The sequence below is a fragment of the Crocodylus siamensis genome, chromosome 3 (assembly GCF_052110815.1).
Source record: "Crocodylus siamensis isolate JL-2025a chromosome 3, ASM5211081v1, whole genome shotgun sequence".
NCBI classification, from domain to species: Eukaryota; Metazoa; Chordata; order Crocodylia; family Crocodylidae; genus Crocodylus; species Crocodylus siamensis.
The window spans coordinates 183,836,277-183,853,510 of record NC_143397.1 but is presented as its reverse complement, the minus strand read 5'-3'; the positions used below and the strand labels follow the sequence as shown (position 1 = coordinate 183,853,510).

The 17,234-nt window shown below is 40.6% G+C and overlaps 1 protein-coding gene across 2 annotated transcripts in view; it reads right to left on the bottom strand.

Moving 5' to 3' along the window:
- Positions 1-17,234, bottom strand: part of SPIDR (scaffold protein involved in DNA repair) — a 321,375-nt gene that overhangs the window by 10,948 nt on the left and 293,193 nt on the right. For both annotated transcript variants that reach the window (XM_090039932.1, XM_090039933.1), the window contains exons 12-15: positions 11,317-11,404; positions 7,784-7,927; positions 7,613-7,672; positions 2,038-2,257 (exon numbers count right to left, since the gene is read on the bottom strand). In XM_090039932.1, coding sequence (XP_089896058.1) covers positions 2,038-2,257; positions 7,613-7,672; positions 7,784-7,927; positions 11,317-11,404 — 512 coding nt within the window. The remainder of the gene's footprint in view (positions 1-2,037; positions 2,258-7,612; positions 7,673-7,783; positions 7,928-11,316; positions 11,405-17,234) is intronic.

The window sequence follows — 17,234 nt, the reverse complement described above, 5'->3', positions numbered from 1 at the left end:
CCAATAATGACAATATTCTCTGCCAAATACTAAATGCATAGATGGATTCTATCAAATTTTCTCCATACTAAAATATTCCATTTTCAATTAACACACATTTCTGCTCCTCACATACAGAAGATTTTGCTACATCAATTTTCTAAAAAGTAAGAATCAAACTCAGTTCAAAAAGTACTGTATCCAGTAATATTATATTATTTTTATTTATCTCTGGTTTGGTCATGTACATTTATATATTCTCCTGGGGTTATTTCTGTCTATTTCAAATCCATTCAGAGGCTAGATACATTGCAATGTTTTACTCTGAAGCACGAGTTGCCCAAATTTTGGTACACCTTTCTGCCATATCTAATTTGCATAATATAAAAGATTTTGGCTTCTACAGGCAAAGGGATCACAGGACTGTGCAACTTAGCAGCTGGGGGCTGCATATCCCAAACCCAACCTTCAGCTCCATAGACACAGGTTCCTTTGCTGCTCTGAGCTGCACCAGCACCCACACCATGGGCTTCTCCAGCACCGTGGACTGTGCCCATGTTCCTCTGTCCTGCCCACAGATGGGACAGGTGGGGTAGAAAGCAGAACTTGGGAGTGGCTAGATGGGAGCCCAAGCGCTGCAAATTAATCCATTGCAGGCCACGTGCATCTCATGGACAACCAGTTGGACAGCTCTAGTTTAGAAGATGTGGTAATAGGACTCTAATATGTAAGGCAGCACCTCAAACCCAGTCTAAGCTGATAGCAACTGAAAGCCATTAATGTTTTTAAATGGAATGTGAAACATGTTTGATGGTCCTGCACCAGTTCTGGCTGACAATTATGTACATCACAAGACTATCACCACAATTACATTAACTAGCATCCCACATTCCATTTAAAAACATTAATGGCTTTCAGTCTCTATCAGCCTAGACTCAGTCTCTTTCCTGCCAGGGGCAGGGGGTCAGACACGATGATACATTGGGTCCCTTCCAACTCTAAAGTCTATGAATCTATGAAATGAGTGTCACAGCAAAGACCAAGGGAAGACTGGGTGTGGAGGCGGAACCACCTCCTCATCCACATAAAATTGTCTGAGTAGAGGCTCACTGGTTTCAGGCCTTGCAAATGGCTACATATCGCTTCATCTTAGTTTTGTTCAGAGTCCTAGTAGACCATTCAGCTGTATTAGGCTGTGAAAAAAGTCTCATTTGTGGCCATTCTGATTAATCTGAGGCAAAACCTGATACAAAAGAAGAGCAGAACAGGCCTTTACACATATAGCCCCTCCCAAGTGCATTGCTGGTCCTCTACTACTAAGTGGCCAGAGCGCACACTCCTTGATAGGCTTGTCTCTGGCAGTGAATTTGAATGAGTGTTGATTAACTACAAACCTACACAGCACTGGGCAGGGAGTGGGGAGAGTGTTAGCACGTTTTATCTCACACGCTTCATAGATACTTAGAGTGGGAAAATGGCCATTGTTGTGTCCTCCTGGAACAACACTGTCTATTTACACCCTTGAAGATTAGGATGCTCATTTGGCAACTCACTTTGTCTCAAAGGCTAGGGACAGAAGTTACACATAAACTGGTATAAGAGATCAGAAATTGGTTCAAATCTGTAACACAACAGAAGTTCAGTATACATACACATTTCAAAATGACCAAAGCTGGTTTAAGATAAACCTGGATGGATGTAGTATCAGGCTTAACTGATTTAAGTGAAATTGGTTTATTGAACTTCTGTCCCAGATCCCTTCCAGATTCAAGTTAACTCACAGTCCCCCAGCATCCCAGGACACTTTGCACCTCCACCACAATCCACCCTCGTAGTGTGGGTGTGCTAGCCTTTGCCCAAACTGTCTGAAGGCGTGATTTAGTGCATGAGCCACTGCAGGCATGTGGCTGCATTTTCAGAATCAAAAGTGAATGTCTGTTCACTTGTTGATCAGTTCAATCTACGCAGCTTAGACTAACCTGCAAAGACTGAATCAATTCAGCCTTGGGCTTTTTGACTGTCTGTACTTAGCCAAACTGCCATGAGAAAAAAGGTTACCATTTCCTTGCAGTGCATCCTTGAAGAAGAGTATGTGGTGGGATGTGCTGGTTAGTGCATCCATCACTTCTTTATCAAGAACACAGGAGGCAGTGACAGAGACAGGTAGAGTCTTAGGAAGCTTACAACTCTCTTCCACTCCAGTCTGCAGCGTGGGGTCAGTCACAAACAACCAAAACTCCCCTTGAGTCGCAGGAACATTATATTTTACCTGGGATTCCTAAAGAAAGAGCACAATAATTTCTACTGATTGTGAAAACACTTTGATTAAACTAATAGAATAGCTGAAATTTGCAGCAGTAATTTCTCCTTAAAGAAAACAAACAAGCAAACAAAAAAAAAAATCCACTTAGATCATGAAGTTTTAAGCTCCCCCAGGGAGACAGGTTGAAGTTACATCAGAATTAGTCAACATGTGCTAAGCGACCCCAAATTTTCCTTAGCATAGTGAAGATAATATCTTTTATTTTAACTGGCTGAGCGAGGTGGACATGGTGAGAAATCTGGGGCTTACACCTTAACCAGTTGGCATGTGTAACAATATTGCATGCTGGGCTTTACCAGAGGCTTCAAGCATATTCGGTATTACGTGCCAACAAGCAACATCTCTAATGTTTTTTTGCTTGTCTGAACTAAGCCTTCCATGGGCTTTGTCTTAAAAAAAAAAAAAGTCTCACAACGACATTATTCTTGCTTAAGCAAATTAAGGAAGTTTTGCTACCAAGCCTTTTCACTTGCAGTTCTCTGGTTCACAGCTGCTACTGATTAGAAAGCTGGACATTTTTCTTTCTAATGAACAAGAAGAATCCCTAATTTTGAAGGTTTCAAAGAATTAGGAAAACAGATGATTCATACGAGAGAAACAAAAGAATCCACCCTGACTACTTCAGCCTTCTGCCTGCTTAGAACAAGAAGAAAAATCTATTATGTCTCAAAACAAGTGACGTCACTCTAAAGACCTACAGTTCATGTCAGACTTCACAGTTCAAAATGCAACTAGAAACTGATTGGTAGCATTTTAAATATTTCATACGATCACGATAAACAAGATACTATGGTGATGGATACTATGAAAATAGATCGATCATAGAATCACAGAAGTAGGGTCGGAAGGGACTGTGTAGATCTTCAAGTCCGACCCCCTGCCAGGGCAGGAGAAAAACTGGGCTCAAATGACTCCAGCCAGATAGGCATCAAGCCTCTTCTTAAAGGCCCCCAGGGTAGGAGCCAGCACCACTTCCCTTGAAAGTTGATTCCAGCTCCTAGCCGCCCTAACTGTGAAGTAGTTCTTACGGATGTCTAATCTAAATCTACTCTCCAATAACTTGTAGCCGTTATTCCTTGTTATGCCAGGGGGCGCTAGGGGAAACAAGGTCTCCCAAACCCTTCTGGTCCCCCCTAGTGAGTTTACAGACTGTCACCAGGTCCCCCCTCAGCCTTCTCTTGTGAAGGCTGAACAGGTTCAGGTCCCGCAGACTCACTGTAGGGTCTGCCCCGCTGTCCCCGGATCATGCAGGTGGCCCTCCTCTGGACCCTCTCAATGTTGTCCACATCCCTCCTGAATTGGGGCACACAGAACTGGACACAGTACTCCAGCTGTGGCCTGACCAGTGTTGCACAGAGGGGGAGGATCACCTCTTTGGCCCTGCTTGAGATGCACCTGTGGATGCACGACAAGGTCCGGTTAGCCCTGCAAACCATGACCTGCATTGTCAGCCCATGTTCATCTTGGAGTCGATAATGACTACAAGATCCCTTTTTGCCTCCGTGCTCTCAGGCAGGGAGTTTCCCATTTTATAAGTGTGCTGCTGGTTACTACTGCACAAGTGCAGCACCCTGCACTTGTCAGTATTGAAACGCATCCTGTTTTTGTTAGCCCGTTCCCGTAACCTATCCAGGTCTTGCTGCAGTCTTTCCCTCCCTACTAGCGTGCTCACCTCACCCCAAATTTTGGTATCATCAGCCAATTGAAACAGGTTGCTTTTCACCCCATCGTCCAAATTGCTGATAAAGAGATAACAGCACAGGCCCAAGATTAATGATTTTACCTTTCATAACCTTTTCAAAACCAGCATTTAGTTCTAATTTTCTGTGCCTTCTATCCCAAAAGAATACTCAAACAATATTAATACTTTACTTTTTAAAGCTGCATTATAAGTTAATGCATTGCAATGTGAATTTCAACTCTCATGTCCAACAGGCAATTAAAATCTTTGGAGATTCATACACTTTAAAAAGGGCCATATATTCATACCTGTAGAGCAGGGGTGGGCAAAATGCGGCCCGTGGGCTGACGGGGCTCCTAAAACATTTAGAAAATTAATATTTATCTGCCCCTGGCTGCCCGTCATTAGTCCCTCAATGGCTTGCCAAAACTTAGTAAGCAGCCTTCCGCCCAAAATAATTGCCCGCCCCTGCTGTAGAGCCTATAACACATGCAGTAATTGAAAACAGTGAGTGGAAGAATTCAGATGCAACAAGTTATTCTGCTGCTTTAGTACATATCTTCTATTGCATTTATCTCAAGTTTCTTCCACAGCGGTTACCTGCATCTGATCATCTTCTCTACATAAAGAGTTTTAAAACAGGTTTGAAGGAATGACTTTTACAGCTTTTACATGTATCACCAGAGTTTTCAAAAGCTGGCATTCAGATTGTGAACAGAAGAGGAATCATCCAAAATATATAAAAATAATAGTAATAATCACAAGATATTATAAAATCATCATCTTGCTATGTGCAACAGTTTGTTCTGTACAGAAAGGACATAACAGACAAACAGCAGCAGGACTGAATTATAAAAAAGGACAGCTCCTCAAGCACAGATGGAACGTATTTTCTTATATCCCTTTTGTGACATGGTACTTATTCTGAATAATAATAATGAAAGCATATTTCCAGTCCTAATTTCATACAAATAATGTATTAAAGAATGCTAATCAGGTAGCTATATGAAATAAGAACTATGTATTTCTAAAATATAATAATTTAACTAGAAATTTACAAATTTATATTTTCTCAGCTTTGAATAATGAGTCTGTAGAAAAAATTAAAGCTTAAGCACAGTCTTCCCTTTGTATTTCATAGCATGATCTTGTGTGTGAAGAATAAATCCTCTTAGCAAAGGCTGAAGCAATAAACAAGCTGCTGCACATGACACTTTATTTCAGGGATTAGGCAAGGGACACACAAACAGCAGGTAAGTGCACTTACACCTTCAGATTCCTTATCCAAAAGTGAAATATTTCACATTATCTTTGCCATATACCTTTCAAATAATTTATGAATTCTTATGTTGCTAGCTTATTGCAGTTTAATGCATTCAACTGAATAACCCACTTAAAACGTTGCCAAGACATTTTAATACCATAAAAGAGTCTGTGCGTGTGTGCATGCATAGATTCTTTTGTAAGCACATCAACCTTCTCTAAAACCATGTAAATCCAGCACATCCCTCCTCTCTTCTGACGAACAAGGAATTTCTACACAAGGATACAGGTTAATCAGATTATTTCAGATGCAGATATGTGTAAAATCAGTGATAATTCAGGCAGCTGGGCAAGTCTGAAACAAACTAATCACTGGGTGTGTCTACACATGCATTTACTTCAGTTTAAAGTTACTGTGTAGTAAATGGGAATAGGCTGGGGTCTATTCCGTGCAGGTGTTAAAGTGCATTAATGCTGTATGTAGGCTGGCTTGGGAAAAAAGTTAGCCCCAAGTCAGTCCACACACAATGTTATTGTGTAGTACGGCATCTATATGTGCATTATTGTACAGTAACTAATCAGGTGCAAGTTCGATACCTGCATGATGCTGGTATCAAATTTATGCCCAAGCTGACATAAGTAGCCATATTTACTACACAGTACAGGCATGCACATATAGATGCACATCTGTACTGTGCAGTAACTTTGGTTACTGTGCAGTAAATGCGCACTTGTAGATGTGCCCTCTATGATGAGAATATGTTTTGAAAAAAGTTTTTTTTCAGAGGCCAGGAAGGAATAGGGCAGGGACAGGTCTGTGCATTTAAACCCCTACTGAAATCCTAAAGATCTCATCTTCTTACTTCAAATTAAAACTCACGCAAATGTCTTTGTGCCATTTAGCTTGGGGAAAACTTATTGAGCAATGAAATGCACTCCTTTCTCAGGAGTCAATGGCCAGATCCAATTTCACCTACTAGGTATCTAGGTGGATTTGGATGCCTAAACCCAATCCTAATCCACCCTGTTCAAGTTCCTGAAAATCCATTCATCCATCCATACTGTAGCATGCTGTCATCTTACCCTTAAGACTCAGCCATAAAAAAACAGTGAGGAGAAGACGACACACTTACTTTTGCATTAATCATTTTTTCAGGGACATGTGCAGAGTGAAACAGAACCGTACTTAGGCACCTACCTGCCTAATAAGTGGAAAAGAATCCAGCTTTAAGTGTGCAGCCTGCTTAGAAATCAAATCATAATTCATCAAACCCTGAAAGGGACTGTGACCTGAACTGAAATTAGACCTCTTACCACGGTTATGGGATGCATTTCCAAATACTTAACCGCTCTCTTGGAATTAAATCCTTTTATGTTTCCCTAGTTTTGTTAATCTATTTCAGGGGTGAGTGAGTGGTGTAGGGCTGGTCCCCACCCCCCAGCCCCACATCCCAGAGCCAGCTCACGCTGACCTTGCTCCATGTCCCACATTGGGTGGAGCAGGTACTGTGTGCAGCACAATCCCAGACTGGCTGAAGTGGACGCTCTGTGCAGCGTAGTTCCAGACCAGCCAGAGTGGGTGCCACCCACGTGCAGTACCAGGGACTGAATGATGGGACTCTGCAGGCCAAATCTAGCCCATACCTTTGACATCCCTAATCTTTTTTTTTTATGCTGTTTTTTGTGGCCAAGTGAAATTTTTTCTTCACCAGAACTTAATGCTGGCTGTACCAAGTGCCTAATTGTTTTCAAGAAAAACTCTTTACTTAGTGATACTCATACACATACGAATATTATTTCAGGAGGAAAAAATCCAGACATGCAATCCAGGGTAAAGGGAGGTATATTTATCTAAGGGTTTGTTTCTATTAACTTGACTAAAGATGCTAAATACTACCCTTAGATAGGCCTACAGAGCTTCCTTTGAAACCATGGTAGGTTATTGAAACCATGGTAGGTTATTGGGTTACATGCAAGAAGCATTCCTATCTGCCAAATTCTGCTATCAGATGTGATTTGGAATGAGAACTCCTCAAGATGCATCATGTGAGGAAAGAGAATTCTAACTAGAAGATAAGATTGCTTCTTTGGTATCAGTACAGTTCCCTACAGGTTTTAATGGGACCTGTCTAGACAAATCAAGGGTGAAAATGATCTCATAACAGATCGTTTAAAATTAATCTTGAACAAAATGAAGAGAAGATGAAAAACGAAAGTCCACAAACGATCATACCACTCACAGAGCTGTGGAAGAACACCTGAAAAACATCCTATTCTCCTCCCACCCTATCCCCACAAACATCTTCCTCCTCTTTACACACATTATACTGCCTTGAATATATTTTATTGCTAAAAATAAAGTTTACCTGCAGCCTTTGATATATAACTTGGGCCCAAAAGCTACAACGTTGATTAATACCTCCAACCTGAAACACAATTTAAAATAATGAAAAATAAGAAATGAGGTAAAATATAGTTGCAAAGAAGTCTTTGTATTAGTACCACAAAATACTTATTTCACTTTTTAAACAGGTTACCTCAAGAACGTCCCTCAGACCATGCACAGCTGTGGGCACATACAAATTAGAGATCTGTTCTTCCTCATTTACATCAACATGTATTTGATCAGGCTGAGCAGTAAGAATATAACAGAAGCTTGGAGGAGGAAGTTTGGTTGTAGCCTGTTTAAGATATGGAAAAGAGTTATAGAATTAACTGTTCATCAGAACTCTTCTCTGAAGTAAAAGTTAGTGAAAAATCTAACATGATATCATTTTGTAGATTTCATTTAATTATTTCCATAATTTGACACTGGCCCATATCACAAAAACATTGCATGATTTGGCAGAGTTGGCAAACGCAATGGCTACTCCGTGATATGGCAGTTGTAAGAGTTATGGATTGCATTATTTTCATATTTTTTATAAAAAAATGTTCATGGCTTTTGAGATTTGGGGATTTTTGCATGTCGGTGGGTGGGCGGATATTACAATAAATAACTAGCCAAAGAAGCATCGCTGAGGACTGTGAAAGTTGCCAACATAATTCTGGGCAGCACGCTGAGATAATGGAGAACAGGGACTCAGAGAAAACCCTTGGTGCTATGTCCAGCCCTTTTTTTCCCCCTAAAAAGTGTTATGATGGAACAACTTAGCAAGACTCATTCAAAGAGACTCCAAACTAAAACAGCTTCTTAACTTGTGGGGACAGTTCCACACTTATTATCACTTCTTGGGTTGTAAAATTCTATTCCGAAGATTTTATTTAGGAGTTAATAAAGCACTTCACATAATAAAGGAAATCTGGTTTGGCAAAAACAGCCGTACAGCTATTAAAAATAATTTTCACATAAGAGAAAAAACATGTTAAACAAAAATCTGTTTCCCTTTGAATGTATTCAGCAAACATATGGCACAAGTAAAGCCTATTTCAGATTCATTTTTCACTTAGCAATATTAGCAGTTTTATTTGCTTTATAATTTTATTATAAATATTTTAGTTATAAAAATAAGCCCATATCTTCTCTACATCTGTATTGGTAAAATATATTGTAATTAAAAAATGTTGTGCAAAAGTAGCAGCAGTAAAAGACAACTCTTAAGCCTCCTTGAGGCATCCTTATGAATTATGATCTCCAACGTATGAAATACACATGCAGGGCATGACCATGGAAAATTTCTTCCCTTTTTATTGTTCATAAACTAAAGGAAATTAAAATCAAATGAAGGTTACACCAATATTAAAACACATGTAAGTGCGCTGCTTCATTCATAAATGTTCCCAACCTGCTGCCTATGTAGTGCAGCATATAAATCAATCCATTCTTTTGAGACTTTTGAAATAGCTAGATAAACCTGTGAATTTAGTCCACAGAAACAGTTCCTTTTAGGACTCTTCTTGCTTTTTCAGGTTAAGCCAGAATTTCAGTGGTGTAATTTAAAAAAAATACTTTATTTTCCAACATAAATTCCTTAGCAATATGAAGTATATTGAAGAGGAAGAATCCTATGAGATTTTTTTCAAAAACAGTCAGTGGCCACATCTACACGCACACTTAACTGTAGACTAATTAGCTGCAGAGTAAAGCAATAGCAACTACACGTGCAACACTATTAGGCCACAGTAAACTATTTAATGCCACTTGCAAGATACTACTGTCAGAGACAGTACCATCTTACTGACAGTGCTACCTTACAGCAGAGTAATTAACTGCAATTAAACACATGTGTAGACACTGGCTGCAGATGTAAACTGCATCTGGTCAGCCCTGGTCAGCAGGGGACCAGACTCCCATCTGCTGCCTAGCAAGTAAATGGTTCCACACTTTCAGCACCCTTATACCCCAGCCAGAGGCAGATTAAGAGTTACTGGGGCCCAGGGCAAACACAAAATTGGAGGCCCCCTATAGAGGTGCACCGATATATCAGTCACATATCAGATCAGCACCAATAAAAGGAAAACCAACATTATCAGCTGTTGGCCTTTTTTTGGCTGATGTAGCCAATAATGTCACCAATACATGCTGCACACATGCGTGTAGCTGCCATGGGGCGGGGGGGAGGGAAGGGGCATGGCGGGGCAGGTTGAGGGCCCCACAGTAATGGAGGAAGTGGGCCAGGGGCAGGTGCTGCCCAGCCAGGTCAGAGAATGGGACTCCGGGGTGGGGTGCAGGGCAGAGTTCTTATCCATGGGTGGCTCACCCTCCCCCCCCCACTGACTGGTGGAGGGGTCGTGCTTGCAATTCACTCATCATTGGCAGGGAAGCGAAAGCCACGGTTTTAAACTTGGTGCTGTTTTTGTCGCCCCACTGCTGACTGGCTGAGGGACCTGGGGCGGGGGGAAGGGGGGACTCCTGGGCCCAGATGTTAATATGCCTATGGCCCCAGCCAGCCTCTCTGCTGCTTAATACTGCCACCAGGAGCCCAGGGCTGACCCCTGTGCCTCCAACCCTTGCATAAACTGCTCCTCCCCAGCTCAAATTGCTGTTGTCTTGGTTGCACATGTAGATGCTATGCCTGGGAATAGTTTACTCCAGCTCAAAGTCCTCTGGAGTTTATTGCTTCAAATTAATTACACATGTAGATGCACCCAGTAATGACAAAACTTAATTTCCATTTCCCTTATCTTTGCTACTTTTTTCTTCTTTTTTTGTTTTGTTGCTGTTCTGTTTTTTTAGGGGTTTTCAATATGCACACCCAGGTTAGATATCGTGTCACACAATGATTGAGTTTCTAAAACAAAATAAAAAATAATGAATTTTCCAAGGAACAGCTGTTCAGGAAGAATAGGGCAGCATAGGTACCTGATTCTCAATTAGTGAAAAAATAACTCCTTAAAACTCTTTCATCAGATCAATACTCCCAAATACTGAACAATAAAGTAGTGTTTCTTTTTTGCGAATATTGAGTTAAAAGTAAATTACAGATGAAATCCTATTTTCAATTGAGCAGTATCAGTATAATTTGTATTATGATTTAGCTTCAAAGTCTCATAAATGCTCTCATTTTATGCAGGAGAGAGAGATTTCTTAGATTGATATCTTTTATTGGACAAACTGCATAGTTGGGATAGAATTAGACAAACTTTCAAATGCAAAACATTCTTTTAATTTTACCTGTAGCAACACTGTTTTAGTGCTCTGTTAAATCTCAAACTGACAATTTTTATGCAAGCAAAGAGCCCTGACTCAGACTGTCCTTGTCAAGTTATCCTTTTAAAATACTTTGAAATCTCAGGGTGAAAAGTGCTGTATGAAAACCATGTATAATTATTATTATCTTCAGAGTTTCCCCCTCTTCCCTCTAGAAAAGAAGGGCAACATCTTGTTAGAATCATTAGCTCACTAACTATATTTCATGTGTGTGGAGAATTAATGAAGTAGTAATCAATTTTGTGAGTATAAAAGTGAAGGTGCTGATCTGAAGGTTGGTAAATTAATTTGGAATGAAGGAAGAAGCTCTACAATGCAACTGAACACATACAGGGAGAATGTGACACCCAAACACACAAAGTTTCACCACTGACACAGAAAGTTTAATTTTAGATGAAGAACAATAACTGTATGACTTACCGCTTCACAGTCTTGACTTTGACCAGGAACTTTTAGAGGCACTAAGGGAGGCCACAAGCTGTCTATCAGACTAAAGAGTCCCAATGCCCTTCAAAAAGAAAAATCCGTTTTGAAATGTTTTCAATTTTATATGCTTCAATAGAAAGACTCAAAAAATATCATGCATGTGATCATGAAAACAAATTTAAATTGTATTTGTTCTCTAGATGATGTCTTGGGCTGGTTTAATTACAATGCCAGGATTTCTGCTGCGGAGAAAAATAAAAGATGAACTGCTGAGTATTAAGTGCCAAGGGAGTCCCATTTAATTCTTTGCCATTAACAGCCTATAAAATGTTTCAATGCAATTAGGTTGAATTCTGACTATATGGAAGATACAGATAGTGATACAGTTCTTTTCTGAAAAAGGGTTATACAATATAGAATATTTTAACATGTACAATAAAATCCACTTGCTAAAGCTGCTTTAGAAACCAGGGGTTGCTACTTTAGAAATCAGGTGCATCTATACATATGCTTTGGGGTGAGGCATTTTAATTAGAGCAGCTCTGGGCGCGGCTGTCCGAGTGTTCTAATTAGAACGCTCCAGCAGCATGATTAATCAAGTCTGCTCTGACACGTTCTGATTAGAACGTGTCAGAGCAGTCAGTCTGCAGGAGTACAGGCACACAATGTTTCTAAAGTTATTAGGCAGCCCACCTTTTGATGTAGGTGTGTTGCCAGGAGCACATAACTCTAGTGTTCCAAAGTCTACACGGGCTCCCAATAGCTTTCTGGGCGCAATTCAAGGTGCTGATTTTGATTTACATGGTTTTTGACATAAAGAGGCTGAGCCTTTTCCCATTGTGATCCCTAAGGTCAGCCAAGAGCAACTTTCTATAGGTACTGTCAATATTCCAATTCACAAAAAACACACGAGATGTCATTCTCAGCAACCATTCTCTAGCTCGGAGCTGATGCCGGAGCTGTGCAGCCTGACGCAGCTGTTTGCAGCCTGCCCGCTGCTTGCTGCAGCTGCCCAGAGCCTGGGCTGGCTCCAAACAGCTGCGCCGGGCTCATCGCCTCTGTGCCCGGAGCAGGGAAGAGACTTGGGCTGCGCTGCCTCAGGTCCCTCCTCCACCACTTTCTCCAAGGCACACCTGCATACACTGGTGCGGAGCCAATGCCAGAGTCCGGCACAACTGTTTGGAGCCTCCCAGCTGCAGCTGGCCCCAGCTCTAGGGAGCTGCTGCCAGCCGGGATCCCGGGCTGTTCCCAGAAGACAGCTGGGACGCTGTAGGGCCTGGTGGGAGCAGCCCAGGCTCCGTCGCTGGCAGCACCTACCTGGAGCTGGGGCTGGCTGCAGCCAGGAGGCTCCAAACAGCTGTGCTGCAGCGTGCCAAGCAAAATGGCCTTGTGTGCCATGCTCGGCACACTTGCCAGGGGTTGCCGACCCCTGTTCTACTGCCTTCTGTTCAAGGATTTCAGTGTAGATTATCATTAACAAAGCTGTCCAAAACGCTAGGAAGAATCTGAAGAAGAATCTAAAGCAGAGGTTCTGAACACAAGATACCTTGGCTAGACTCAAGGCACACCTCTGAAAATGCCAGCTCTATGTTTTCACACTTTTTTAACTACAGAAAAATAACACAGCAATTATTTTGTTGCAAAGAAATCATAAAGACTATGACAGGTCAGAATGTTTTTAAAACTATGGATTCCCATTTGAAATCTCGGTGTTCATCTTGTGAATCATGTTTGCACACTTAACTGTGCTAACATAGTGTGCTATGATAGTGCTATGAAAACTCTGTAGCACCCTTGAAAGGATTTCCCAGGGTGTTGGAGCACCTTTGTTAAGAATCACTGATCCAAAGACTTGTCAGGCAAGTTAAGTCAATGCTACAGGTGTAAAGTGAGTTTACTCATTAGAAACATAAAAACCTCTGTAATAACACATTTATTGAGAAATAAGGGGCACTGATGTTTCCTGAAGAAAGTGTGATCTCATGGCTAGTGTAGGGACTGAGGATTAAACCACAGCACACTAAAGCTACTTAACTTTTGAATCTGAGCATTTGCATTTAATGGGCTTTAACATTATACTTACCCTTTCTTGGCCTTAACTCTTCTGAGTGTTCCTACATAGACAAGTCCTAAGAGATCTGAATTTCAGTCCCTGAAATATCATACTACTGTACCTTATTCTGCTCAAGGCAAGAGGCTCACCACTTCCTAGTTGCTTTAAGAATGTAGTTTGGTGCTTTTTGAATGATAATATTCTTGTCCCTATCACCAGGTAAATGATGCATTACATTTCTACAAAGGTTTATCCAATGTATAGCATTAAAACTGCTGGTAACACCTCCTTGTTTATTTTTAAGAACTTGATTTCTTCTTGAAAGCTTTTTGCATAGGTTTCACTTGAACATTCTTTTAATACTTTATATTTTATCTGCTTTTTGCCATTTCACCCTCTTCCTGATTTGTATTCAATTTAGCTGAGGTCAAAGAACCTCTTCTCATGTACTTCCCTAGAGCACCATATGAATTATATATTATTGTTATTATTACTTATATAAATATGTATAAATAATAATGCTTGTGGAATAGCAATGCAGCAAGGTTAAGCAAGGCAGTTACAAAAGTTATAGGATAACTAGCTCATCTGGAACTATACTTTTAATGTAAAATTCAACAGAGAAACTGGTGAATGTAAACTACTTCCCTACCCCAGCCATCTTCTCTGCTAATGGGGTGTACTCGGTAGCCGTGTTAATCCAAGACAAAAAGAAATACAAAAAACCAGAACTCTTGGTTCCAAAATGATACCTTTTATTAAACCAACTGGAAAATGGCAAGAAAAATGTCCTTTTCTGCAAGCTTTTGGGATCAAAGTCCCTTCGTCAGGCTTTGGAAAAAGTGTAGATGGTACAAGATGGTAAAAATCCCTGCCTGCCATCTGACACCTCCAGGGAAGGAATTATACCTGATCAACACATCAAAGAGCTACTCAACACAGCTCACAAAGACACACGCTCATGGACCCAGAGGGACAACCTTCCATCTTCAGCTCCCTCTGTGAAAAAATGAAGTTTATTTCCTACCTACGGGGAATTTTTACCATCTTGTACCATCTTACACTTTTCCCAGTGCCTGACAAAGGGACTTTGATCCCAAAAGCTTGCAGAAAAGGACAATTTTCTTGCCATTTTCCAGTTGGTCTAATAAAAGGTATCATTTTAGAACCAAGAGTTCTAGGTTTTTGTATACCTTCTCTGCTAACGAGCATTTAAGAAGTGCAAATATACAGTGCTTTTATTGAAATGAGCTTTTTAACCTGCTCTGCCACTAGCTGCCAACCCTATGAAAACAGAACAGACTTGTTGACCAGACTCTTCATCATTTAGAAAATTTAAAACATAAAGCAGCATTTTTCCACTCAAGAAAGAGATCCCAGCAAACTGGAAACCTTTCAATTTCATTATCACAGTAACACTTTCATGTCATACAAATTGAAATCTGGCCCCAGCACCTACAGCTACAGAAAAGCCAAGGTTTTGCTTTGAAGGAGAATAGGGAACAAAGAAGTTGGACCATGGAGACACCTTCCACTCTGATTTTTTTCACAGAAGCAAGGACATAAGGGTGGACAGTAGCAAAAAAATGGCCAGGAGGTACAGAAATTGTATAGAACTGTTGGCCACAAACACTATACACATGGTAGCAGTTACTACAGCCAGTAAGCTATATCAGTTGCTGCAGCCCACAAATGGTCTTTTTCTTGCTGCCAACACCTCATGGGAAGCTTCTGTTTGTATTCAGACACTGTTAGGTCCTCATATAGCCTGTGTATTTATATATTTACCTGCAAGTTTGCTATTAAATGTTACAATACAGTGCTTCTTTTCTGTATATTTATAAATGCAGACTGTTTTATCTAATGCTTCAAAGCAGGCTGAAGGGTTTCTTTAATAATTCATGCTGTTAAACAAGTTGAATGCATGGTTGAGAGAGTGTAAAAAATACCTTCTGCATGTGTAGAAGCAATGCCTGACCTATTTAATAAATCATCTTAAACCAGTCAGTGGAACAATTACTAAAAGATAAATGGTGATACTAATAACAACAGAGACAAGTAACTTCCACCCTCTGTGAGGCTGCTTGCATTTGTTCACTAAACCACCTCCCTTCCCCGCTTTCACAGCTCAGCAGTGTAATCAGGAAACACAAACCACCTTCTGTTTCTAACCTTTTAGGCTTCCAGTGCCCTTTAGCACAATGGTAAAGGGTGTGCTTGTATGTACTTAATCTTTGACTTTTGATAAAGAATAAAATTAAAAGAATCATTCACATAAATACTGAGATTTTATTTCCTATAGCTTTAATAATAACTGTAACCTAGTACTTTGGATCTCATTATCTTTACTATGTCCCAGTGGAAGCTTCACTATGTTCATATCCCAAGGTGTGTCAGAAAACCAAAGAGAAATTCAACCTCTGATTTAAAAAAAAAAACAACACGATTATTTATACCGAAAATATTGTAATTGATAACAATAATAAGGACCTTGGTGTGCCTTTCACTTGAGGATCTTAAATTACATTTCTGTGTTATTCCAGGAAACGGGTATTATTAACACCTATTTAAACAAATGAGAGAACCAGCACTCTGATAAAGTGAATACCTGATTAAGTGAATTTGAGTTCACAAAAGCTTGTGCTCTATGTAATTTAAACCATCTATCTTATTTGGTTAGTCTAAGGTGCAAATCTGCCCTGCCTTCTGACTAATTTCAGACTAATACTGCTAACTACCTCTCTCTGCTGTGACTTTGTGACACTAGAGACATTTTTGTAAAGTTTTCCACAACTGGACAGCATTTCAGTTCTTGACATTCTTTCCAACACCATAATACTTAAATATGCTAGCAGCAAATCTAATTGCTGTTACAGTTGCGATGGTGTTGGCCAGCAGTGAGCTGTCTAATAGAAGGGTTTCTGACATCCCCCCCTCCACCACCAAAAGGCTGTGTAAGTTAAATCTACATACAGACTAGGACCCAAGAGTTTTGACATTCTACTCTAAATATACCACCTTGTCTAGCTTTTGCCATCAGTGTATCTCAGTAAGGACAAAGTTGTTTAAACCAGTGGGGGCCAATCTTATTGGCAGGCATCCTACAAATTAGCCTTGTACCCTCCTTGAGTGTCACTCCAATCCCTTTCCTCTGCCCAGTCTGCTTTCTGCTTCTTGCAGTACAAGCAGTCTTCTGTCCTCCCTAGCTGATCTCCTGCTGTGCTTTCTGCTTCTATCTGCTGCTGTGTGCCATCCCTTCTCTGATCTGTCATGTACCACACACACAGGTTGTCTATGCTACAGGTTGACCAGCTTAGTTTAAATTACATTAAAATATTACGGCAGAAAACAGTTAAGTGCAGTTAACTGCAGCACATATGGCAGCTTCCATTTCAAAATTGGGACTATATAGTTGGAAAAACTGCAGTTTAGTTGCAGTAAGGCAGTGGTTCCCAACCTTTTTTTCCACACCCCACTGCTAGGAGCAGAATGCGGTGGTGGTGGCAGCCCAGGGGCGGGGGAGCTCCTGGCACACGGTGCGGCTCCTCTTTTCTGTGCAGCGTCGCTGGCATTGCCCCCATGACCCTCATTTGGGTCACGGCCTGGGGTTGGGAACTGCTACTGTAAGGTGTCCTGAGAAAGGACTTCTGGCTCTGTTCCAGAGGCACTAGCCACACTTGAAGTGGTTGATTAAGTTTCTAGATTAGGTCTATATTAGGTTTCTTTCCTCTCCCCACCTTTCCACCCAAAGATAAAAATGGAATTTGCAGATTTTTTTTTATCTAAAAATCGCTCATAGTAAATTACGGAGGAGAGAAGAAGGCATAGAAAAGGAAAGAAAACAAAATGAACAAAGGAA